Genomic DNA, 11726 nt, shown 5'->3' on the forward strand with positions numbered 1-11726 from the left:
TAATTGCTTAGGAAAAAATTGAGAAAGGTTTCTAATTCGATTCCCAAGCAGAAGAACATCAGAGCAGCCTCTTTCTTTCTCCTGACAAATTCCTTGACTACTTGGTGGTCAGACTGGTGGGAAACTGACCAGCAGGTGGCGCTGTTGTAACAAAATTCATCCATATTAACAGCACATGTATCCCTTAATATCTTGGAATTAAAGAAAAATAAATATTGAACATACATGGCAAAAGTATTCACTTATTTTTAATTGGTACCACCTCCATTACTGAAACATTCTACAATTCCCATGTTGCCTCTTATCATAGAAGTTAACTTGAATTGGCCCTGTTCTTGTCACCACTGTCAAATGTTGTTTTGTGTTTGTGCTTTGCAGAAGGTAATGTCCTATATACATCATCTGCCTGGCTTGGCCAAGATTTACCACGGTCTTCTATAGCTTGGTAGGCCTAGGTTGCACCATCTTGAGTCTATCAGAAAATAATTTACAGTTGTATTATAGCAGTACAATATCACTAACTTGATCAATCTGCCTTTAGTTCTTTCCTTCATTCACCCTTGTCTTTATTGTTATTTATATAGTGCCATTGCTCCAGGTAGAGTAAAAAGAGTACAAATAGAAGACTTTTTATGACTGATCTATTAACATTGATCTACTCCCTTATTCGATATTCTTTTTTTACCTTTATTCATCCTCTAGGGCCAGGTGGTATCTGATTTTGGCTCTCGTTTCTCCACTATTTCGGCCAACCCAGGATTTTTTCACTGAAATACGCTCGCCGTTAGATTCTCCTCCCGTCAGTTTTAGCATGGCCCTAGATTTGCTTCTATCCTACTTGTCCCTTTTTTCTTTTGGGGGCCACTAATACAATACTAGGCTCTGTTTAGTCTCTGTGTATGTAAAACTAGTCCTAGTCTAAATGTGTTGCCAACTAAAGACTGTGAAATTAATGCAAAGTATGCGGTAAGAACAGTACACAAATCCATTTTAATTTGCAAAAATTAACATTTCCTGTTAAAGGGGAACATTGTACACAAAATGCCCCAAGATATAAAAAAAATAAAAATACACTTACACAATACTTGTGTAATAATCTGTACAAAAATATCTGCATATAGATCTTTGTCTGCGTATTAAACTTTCCGCCCTTTCCTAACTCCCATTAAAGACACTCCCATTAAAGACATTAAGTAGGAAAACTTCCAAAATAAGAATAGAGGAATGTTTTCCTTAGCAATTTTTTTAGTGAGAATGTTATAACATATACTTGTCCGTTGTGGTGTTATCATGTATTGTACAATCACCACCATGCAAGGAAACATAACTTTACATGTGCAATCAAATGTACATATCAGTCAGGCTTCTGGTTGATAAACCATTATATATTAATTATCAGCTCCTTGCTATCATTATAACTGTGAAAGACCAATAAGTTACCTATTGATTTGAAATGTGTAAGGCAAAATCCACCATTGTTTTCTAGCGTCTCCTTTTTCTATATTACATTGTAGATGGCGTAGTTGCAATGCTCTTTTCAAAGGGGTAGTTCATCTTAAACTTAACCTTTAGTATTGTGTAGAAAATTATATTGTATTATATTGACAGTAGTGACAGCTCGTTAAGGGTTTTAATGTTTCACTCCAGTTTGGAATTTCATTAGCTATCCAGTGCACTTTACCCTAGCAATTAGGGTTCTGGAAGATTAATAGGAGAATCCTGAATAGAAAAACAAGTGATAAAATATAAAACCAAAAATTTTAGCTGTCAGGGTCAGTGACCCCCATTGGAATGCTGGGAAGAGCCAGCAGAAAATGTAAAATCATTCTAAAATTATAAAACATAAAAACCAATTGAAAAATTGCCTGGACTAGGACATGCCTTACTATGCTAAAAGTTAACTTGAAGGTAAACTACCCCTGGTTAGAAACAAACGCAAGACTCTGGGCTAAGTTAAAGACCTTTGACCACTATTATGTTCATCTCATAAAAGTTAGTTTTCACCACCAAGTGAGATGAAGTGCCTACTAAACTGTAGGGTGAGACTGTGACCTTCCAACCCAATTATTTTTGCTTGTGTAGTTTCTGTTACTGAGTCCAAAGAAAAATCACAAGATGAGGGTGTGTAGGCACATTTTGTGTCCCAAGAAAAAATGTTCAGTTCTAATGTGTTCTTAGAGACAAGTAAAGAAGGCCGGTGCGAGTTCCCATTCTCAGAGGCTGTATGTGCTTTGGCCATCTGCTATGCACTCCACCAAAGTCAGTAGCATTAATTGGATGTAGATCAGCTCGTGCTCCACAACTCCATCTGGGTATGCATAGTACAGATATAAGGACGTGGTTCAGTCAGGTGAAGATATTTCATACCTTAGATGAATTTAGTAGAGAATGGAGCCTAGGAAATTCACAGGTAAAGCTTTCTCCAAACATTCCAGTTTTCAGGATGCTGGAGGCCTTTACAAGAGCAGCTTTAAATAAAAGCAAATAAATATTGAAAATAGGAATTGTAAATCTCATCCACACAAATGCACCAAAATATTTTCTTTTTAGTTCCATAAGCAGACGCCATTCGCCTTGAATTATTTGCCATTTGTAACTGTAAATGCCGTACTTCATAATATCTCAATTAACCACTGGAATTGCGTGAATAGCATTTATCAGTCTGTCAGGTCACCAGTGAAGATGAACCTAACTGATTGCACCGTTGGGGTTCCACATCCTACATGTTCAGTATCTCACAATCCCACACATGGTTTCAGTAGACCAAATACTTCATCTCAGAGTATATAAGAGGAAATATCACAGAACAGGCGCGGTATAATACAGCGGTGCTTTTGAACAAGGCTCTGGGCTTGGTCAACCAGGGCTCATTCTTGAAGCAAATGTAGACAGCATAAAGTGCCACAGCAAAGAAATGGCCAATGAGCAGCAAAGGTTTGGGAGACACCCTGCAGGAATGAAGAAAAAGATTGGTATACACAGAGATAAACATTCCTTTCCCCTCTAAATATTGGACAATATTTTGATGGCTGTAGCTTCTACAGATTGGCAGTTAGAATTTCTATGTGCATTCACACCTTTGTCCTTCCCTTAGGGACCTCATAGCATAATCCCATTAAATGACTCTATATTAGGGCAATACCAAATGGAGACTAAACCATTAATAGTACATGTTCCATTACCTTGTCCACTGCCAATAAAAGACAAACATATACATTGTGCATATTCATAATCTAAGTGGGCATCTGCTGCAGTATACATTTGGACATCCTACTCATCGCATATCCTCCATTATATGTCGAATAGTGCATATTGATGAATATTTACTTACACAGACAGGAGTCCAACAGGACCAGCGACACACTCTCCCCCAAGCTTGAAGTAGTTGAAACAGGCCCTTCTCAGCTGGTACAGGGAATCTGTGTATATAATACATCATTAGTATACAACCTCTTCAGCAGGGCTACCCAACCTTCAACTCTGCAGTTGTTGATTTATATTCCCAGATGCTACCTGGATAAGAATGCTGGGAACTATACTTTAGCTGCCAAAGATCATTGCTGTTGAACTCAGTAACCCCCATTCTGTTTTTAATAGCCAAAACGTACCATCTGTAGCAGCAAACAGCTCATATAGTGCCTGGGCTAGAACATTGACCACAAAGGAGTGGGTCTTCTTCCTAGACCAATAAAATGACTTCTTGGCCTGTGAACAACATGTGAGACACAGTTATAATATATGAAGAGGCTAATATAACATTGTAAACGAGTGGCAAGAGTAAATAGATGCATATTCTACATTGTAAAGGTACCATGTTGTGTGTGCAGGTGTTGTGTTACAAGTTGCACATCACAAGTCAAGAAAATAACATTTTAATACGTCTAGGTACAGCTTCATACAGTACAATAAATATTCCATGAATTTATCTAACTCCCTAATGGCACATATTCTATAATCTAGTTTAGCTTCTGTATATCCCAATGTTAGGGAATGCTTGGAATACATTGCACTCTGTAACTTCATACCTGTAAAACTTCTGAATGTTGGGACAGGTCAGGCAGGTCCTGAAGAAGGTCTCTCCAGATCATCACGTCATTCAACACCACACTCATCCCACCGCCTGTCAGTGGGTGCCTCATGTTGTAAGCATCTCCTAAAAGTAAGACTCCTAAAAAAAAAATACAATAGAGGGAATGTCTGAATGCTCACTTGAAGGTGAGGTGCTGGCACTAGGCAAATTATCTTTATCTTTTACAGCTTTTAACAGCTGTAATACCTAAGGCTTTGGAGAATAACAGGTCTTATTATGGAAAGTATATTAGCTATTGTTTCCCCTTAAGGTGCTGATCTCTTCCTGAGTCACATGCTACTTACCCTTTTTATCTACCGGAGAGGGTGGAAGGAAACTTGCTGGCATTGTTCTCAACCTGTCATTTTCTACTGCATAGTGAAATGGATCCTTCAGATGATCTGAAATTAGAAGCAGGAGGGCAGGGGGAGGTTAAAACATAGTCAAGAACAGTCAATGGTCAGGGTGGCAGCAGTAATTTGAGTAACTGTCCCTTCAAGGAACAAGCTTTAAAAGAGAAGGAAGGGTTAAAACTAAGTAAGCCTTATCAGAAAGGTCCACCTAAATATACCGGTAAACCCTTAAAGCAGTGCTGCTCTGAGTCCTCTGTCAAAAGAAACACTACATTTCTTTCCTTCTATTGTGTACTCATGGGCTTCTGTATCAGACTTTCAGCCTTCAGCTTAAACCTCCAGGGCTTAGGCCTTAGCATGCTCAATTTGCTCCCCTCCCTTCTCTGCTGTAATCTGAGCCCAGAGCTATAAGTGAGCAGGGAGAGACTCAGGCAGGAAGTGATGTCACAACAAGCTAATATGGCTGCTGCTTTCCTAAACAAACAGAGAGCTTCTAGAGATTTTTACTCAGGTATGGTAAAACATTCTACAGAATAAACATATTCTATCTTGCACTATTGCAGCTAATCTATTGGCAATAAAATGCATCAGTAGCTTTCCGTCTCCTTTAAAGAGATAATGAGAGAATCTCACAATGGCATCACTAAACTACAAATCAAATACAATGAAAGTGCAATATGATCAATGTGTACTAATAAATTGACACTACAGTGTCAAACATACCCCACTGTATATTAGGGTGACAAATTATAATTATTATTAACTTAGAAGGCAATAAAATGTACAGAGCTTTACTGGAGTCTTTGTCTAGTATAGTAGCTCCCACTCATTTAAAAAGAAGTAGGGTTATACAGATAAAAGAGCTGTTCTCACCAGGAAGCTGTGGCAGGATCTTCTCAATCATGTATTCTTTCAGATTCTTGGGCATGTCCCCTCTGATATCTACCAGGACACGAGTCTCAGTTGATGATATCTGGTAAATCAATACTGGGCTTGGGTTGGCCAGAACCAGCTCTGCGTGATTGGCTTTAAATTGTGGTGAGTTCTGAGAAGAAAATGATAAAGATTTAATCTTTACATGTGGAATTACCAGCATAGACAGATATCTTTCTTATGGTGTTGAATGTTCTTTAGTAAGCTTTGACTACATCAACAGTGCAACCAATATGGCCTACCAACAAGTCTTATGAAACTGGCACTTACAGAAGAGGTGTGGGAGTAAAAAACACTCCTCTGTCTATTCATTGGCTGATGTAAACTAGAATGTACAGAATGTGATTCCTTGGTTTGATCATACAAATTGGAGGAGGCAGGCTTTAATAATAAGTGCCACTGGATAATCCCATATTGGTATTTTATCCCATATTAGTATTCATCATAAACAACTTTATTTTTCAAATATGGGATATATGTTGCAATGTTCAGGAGTATAGATTCCCTTAAAGTAACTGTGTCCTTTGTTTAGCACTACTACATTATAATAAATTGGTTTGACCCATGTTTTGGCGTGCAGCTGGATGTTCACATTTAGGAGATACATATGAGATACGAGCTAATCAACTTTGGCCTTGGACTGTGCATTACCTGATAGGAAACCATCTAACACAGTGATCCCCAACCAGTAGCTCGTGAGCAACATGTTGCTCTCCAACCCCTTGGATGTTGCTCCCAGTGGCCTCAAAGCAGGAGCTTATTTTTGAATTTCAGGCTTGGAGGCAAGTTTTGGTTGCATAAAAACCAGATGTACTGCCAAACAGACCCTCCTAGAGGCTGCAAGTCTACATAGGGGCTACCAATAGTCAATCACAACCCTTATTTGGCACCACCCAGGAACATTTTCCGTGCTTGTGTTGCTCCCCAACTCTTTTTAAATCTGAATGTTGCTCACGGGTGAAAAAGGTTGGGGACCCCTGATCTAACATTACAGTGTGTGGTGCAGTCAAAACTGATCAGTCAGAAGCTCAGGGAGCCATAACAAAAGTTGCCAATCATAGCCTGCCTTTGTAAAAACCCATAGAGCAGTTGTCCCTACCTTCAAAATACAGCCCACAAAGTGAGAGGATACTTTGACTTGTCCAGTAATGAGATTTTTCCGGAATTTGGAGAAAACGCCATCAGCAACAACCGTCAAAGGGGCGTGGAGCGCCTGTGGTGGTACAAAGACACATTTTGAATTCCAAAATCTAACAGTTCTAAATTTCTCCACCTTATTCACATCCATCTGTACTGTATTTATGGGGAACCTTATCAACATTCCTGCTATTGAAAAACACTGATTAATCACAAGTGGATTACATTTTTTTGCTGAGGATATTGTATCTATCATTTTATAATAATATTATAGTAAGCGTATTGATGCCTCCTATTCACACAATACCTTGGTATCGCCTGTCTCTTTGTCTCTGTATTGCACTCCAATTACAATGTCATTTTCTTCGAGTAGTTGAGTCACTGACCCTTCGATAATCCTAACGCTGTGTGAGAAACGAGAAAAGTTAGAGGAAGGTACAAGAGGAGTGTTCATATTCCAATAACTGGGATACCAGTGGTATCATACAGACCATGCAGCACTGCGCTTGAGTCAAGTGCCATTTATAGAACATACTGGGCACAACTATATGACTGAGGATTTAATTGTGACTTACTTGCTCTCAGCCACAGCCAGTTTCCGGAGACCCATGATAAATCGGCCATGGTGGAAAGCTCGTCCACACTGCAACTGCTTCTCTTCATTCAGAGGGTAAGGGATCTCCACTTCTGCTTTACTCTCAAAATCATGAACAACATATCCATGCACAACATGGGCATCCAGGCCTTCCACCGCATCTGCAAACATACATCATGTAATCATCTAGTCTAGTGGGTGCCTACAGAAAGTTCATTAGAATATTAAACCTACAGAGAACTCATCACACGATCAGGTAACAAGATATTTTGCACTCACCACCAAGGCCGAGGTCCTTAAGAACTTGATATCCTCCAGGCTGCAGTAATTCCCCCACTATACGATCAGGTTCTTTCATATCTCTTTCGATCACTGCCACCTTTCTGCCTTCTCTTGCCATCACTGTGGCTAAAGCTGAGCCAAGGACTCCAGATCCCACAATAACAACTTCTGGATCAAAGGTTTTGTTATCAGATTCAGAATCTGCTTCTAGTAGATGTTTGTCTGTTTTGCTCTGCATTTACAAAAAGGAGAATGCACAATAGGTTAGGTGGCATCCATAATAGTTACACTTTACTGTTGAATAGTGATGGGCGAATTTGCACCGTTTCTCGAAACGGCGAAACTGCGCCGGCGCCCGTTTTTTTTTTACGTCAGTGCCCGTTTTTTTCAAGCAAATTTCCGCGGGCGTTTCACGAATTTATTCGCTGGCGGCGAATTGCGCGAATTCGCACAAATTCGCAGCGAATTCGCGCCTGGCGAATAAATTCGCCCATCGCTACTGTTGAATTGAATCAAACTTCTAATTGGCTGCTGAGAGTTACTAGATCTGAGATACTTTGTGCCCTAACATAGACTCTAAATTAGACGTATTCGAAACATGTTGAATTGAATCAAACTTCTAATTGGCTGCTGAGAGTTATTAGATCTGAGATACTTTGTGCCCTAACATAGACTCTAAACTAGACGTATTCGAAACATGTCACATGTTTCGAATACGTCAATGTGACAAAACACTGCCACCATCCTTTGCTATACCTTCTATCCTGCAGAAATTCACCATTCTATCCAACACGTAAAACATTCTATCATTATTATCACACCTATTATTACAACTATGGGTTCCTAGGTTCAATTCCAGCCAGGACACTATCTGCAAGGAGTTTGTATGTTCTGCCGGTGTTTGCATGGATTTCTTCAGTTTCCTCCCACACCTCAGAAACATACATGCGCGTTGATAGTGGATTAGAGTGTGTTCTACTGGGGCAGACACTATTGTTAATTATGCATAATGTTTATAAATCTCTGGGGAATATATAAAAGATACATTTTAAATCATGAAGCGTCTAAGAAGCAAAATGAAGGTGTAATTTGCAATAGAAGGTGCATGAACCACAGTCAGACCAGGGAGGGGAGCATTTTGGATATCCCTGAATTACCTTTAGTTTTTACCACCTTAGTCTGGGTCCCAGCCTTCTTGCACTCCCAGTAGGCCTCATATCTCCTTCATGTCAATAATTGAAATGAGCATCAGTTTACACTTCTGGGCTAGCACATTATACAACCAAATTTCATAGGAATTTGTAATCATTCTAATTTGAATAGTGAGTTATCACATAATTATATATATATATATATATATATATATATATATATATATATATATATATATATATATATATATATCTCTATATATATCTATATATATATATATCTATATATATCTATATATATATATATCTATATATATCTATATATATCTATATATATCTATATATATCTATATATATATATATATATCTATATATATCTATATATATCTATATATATATATATCTATATATATATATATCTATATATATCTATCTATATCTATATATATATATATATCTATATATATATATCTATATATATATAGATATATATATATATAGATATAGATATATATATATATATATATATATATATATATATATATATATATATATATATATATATATATATATATATATATATATATATATATATATATAGAAACTATTGGAGGCCAGCACAACACGTAAGTAGGTAAATGTTGCCTGGGTGCGATAAGCCCAAAAAGTAGAACAACAGCGTCGAGGAAGGTACGCACTCACAGGTCTTATGAAGAAAAAATGGTGTTTTGAATAATAAACACCATTTTTTCTTCATAAGACCTGTGAGTGCGTACCTTCCTCGACGCTATATATATATATATATATATATATATATATATATATATATATATATATATATATATATATATATATATATATTGGGTGTGCCCCATTCCATAGTATCCTAGTCATGGGTTACTTAGGGATCCTTTGCTGTGTCTACTATGATAAAGGATATACAATGATACTAGAAAATAAAAAAGGCTAAGGTGATTTTATATGTGAAAATGGGGATCCATGATGGGGCTACGGGGGACAGAACTGTAGTAGTCCCAGCCATTCCTTATCTATATTTTGTATTGTTGTGTAAAGGGACCACTGGAAACATTGTTTTATAGAAAACACACCATAAACAGGTGATAAAATGGCATTTTGTGGTTGGGGCAGGTTTTAGGACTGACGGGAGGCAGAAGGGGATGTTCCCTGCATGAGACAGGCCCCTTAAAAGGGAAATATCCATGAAAGAACAGAGGTCAAATTATATTGTAGAAGAATTGCTATTTTCATGTGGCCCTTCAGTTGTTTGTGAACTGCAACTCCCAGAATCTGGACACAGTAAATGTCGTAATTCCCCAGTAGGTAGAAAAACCGAAGGTTGGATGTTTCTTATTTATAAGACAAAACACTAGCTATAATTTTGAGTGATCAAACAAGTACAAATCTATCCATACATGTAAGATTCTGCTGGATTAGCAAGGTCACCAAAGTAGCAAGTATTTTGACCAAATCCAATTTTATCAGCCCTGGACCCTTAGTCAGCTGGATTCCCCTACCTGCCCAGTTCCACCCAAAACGATCTCCATCAGACATGGATCTGGGAATGCACACACGGGGCAGTAGGCTAGCAGCCAAGTTGGAAGCCAGAACCTGCCCATGTGTGGGCACCGTGAATTGTTACTGGGTTACTGTGCTTGTGTACTTATCAGCTTCTACTCACATAGGTGCATAAGGGTAGATAGACATAACCAATACCTTTTTAGCTCCTTTCTGCCTGAGATTTCCCCGTTGTGGAGGCCCATTCAAAACCCGGGAGATGAGTCCAGTTCCTTTCACAGCTGATTTCCTAGAGCCCAGCCTGCCCCTATAGTGGAGGACTGACAGGACCAGTCCTGCGGTGCAACACAAAAGGCCGGCCACTATCAGCTCCTGCCGGGAGGTGTTCAACAACTCATCGCACTTCTTATAGACGTAGGTGAAGGTGGCCACCCCCAGAAAGGTCCACATCTTGTCCCCAGAAAGTGTTGGATGCCAGGCAGGTTGATGTAGTAGATCTCTTCTTTATGTGTCAGAGTAGCCCTCCCCCAAAAAAGAATTATTTTCAAAATGCTAAATATTCAAGTCCATGTGGAAGGAATGAGATGGATCAGAACGACAGAAGCAGCCCAGTCCACAGGGATGTCAGTCCAGTAACTGTCAGTTGATGGTGTCAGTAGTGGCTCCTGTTTGGCCAGACTAGTGATCAAGAACCAGTCAGGGGGCGTGTGCTTTCTCTTCACTCTCACACAAGGGGTGTGTACTAAGTCTGTCAGGCTGATCACACCAGCTGCTCCGTTCCCTGCCTCCTTATACACAGTTACTAGGATTCAGCTGTAGGATTACCCGGCCTGGAAGGCAATAAGCTGTCTGTGGTGTCTGCCCCAACATTGGCCGGGGACGAGTGCCGGGCTGTGGTTTATAGTGACATTACATGTGGATGGATGAGGAATCAGACTCAACCTCAGCATCCCGGCTTCAGTTGCCATGCAACCAATAGGGTGAGGGCGGGGTTTTAATGCAGCCAATAGGATTCGTTATGTGTGGTGAGCAGAGCTCACACTATGAGGCAAGCAGCCAATGGGAGGGGTCGGACACTTTGCTGCAGACGTGAGGGCGTGCCGGAGCAGCTCTAGTGTGATGTGATGTCACGGCAAGGAGGGGAGGAGCCCAGATGGGAAGGAGGAAGGTTTGAGTCAGTGGTGTGAGAATGTACCTATGTGGGAGGACAAACCCACTGTGTGTGAGTGGAGGGAGCCCGAGTGGGACTGGGAAGGTGGATTATTCTGTATGTGGTGGGAGGGTAGTACAGGGCTGTCTGCAAAATGTACAAGCGTGTATTTATTTCTTTTCTAGGTGGGCTGTAACTTGTTATTGTTTGTAGTTACTGTGTGTTATTATTGTTTGTAGTTACTGTGTGTTATTATTGTGTCGTTACTGTGTGTAATTATTGTGTTGTAACTGTGTGTAGAAAAGGGAAAGCCTTTGTATAGTATATATATATATATATATATATATATATATATATATGCAGTCCCACAGTACCAGCACTCAGACAGATGTTGCCAGTGGTGCACGATCAATAAATCGTATATAGTCTTATGAAGGATCAGCACACACTGTTCTGTAGTGATAAAAATGTGTTTTGTTTGAAAATAAACACTATTACTTCACTACAGAACAGTGTGCTG

The 11726-nt window shown here is 39.2% G+C and overlaps 1 protein-coding gene across 1 annotated transcript; it reads right to left on the bottom strand.

Annotated features, from left to right (window-relative positions):
- Positions 1-246: 246 nt before the first annotated feature.
- Positions 247-11397, bottom strand: sqle.S (squalene epoxidase S homeolog). Its single transcript, XM_018223978.2, has 11 exons — positions 10255-11397; positions 7367-7601; positions 7068-7248; positions 6800-6896; positions 6455-6568; positions 5296-5467; positions 4375-4470; positions 4026-4168; positions 3609-3705; positions 3332-3419; positions 247-2948 (listed from the first exon to the last, which is right to left on the bottom strand). Exons 1-11 carry the CDS (start codon positions 10504-10506, stop codon positions 2756-2758), a joined length of 1668 nt encoding a protein of 555 aa, XP_018079467.1. The 5' UTR covers positions 10507-11397; the 3' UTR covers positions 247-2755.
- Positions 11398-11726: the final 329 nt, after the last annotated feature.

The sequence above is a fragment of the Xenopus laevis genome, chromosome 6S, assembly GCF_017654675.1.
Source record: "Xenopus laevis strain J_2021 chromosome 6S, Xenopus_laevis_v10.1, whole genome shotgun sequence".
NCBI classification, from domain to species: domain Eukaryota; kingdom Metazoa; phylum Chordata; class Amphibia; order Anura; family Pipidae; genus Xenopus; species Xenopus laevis.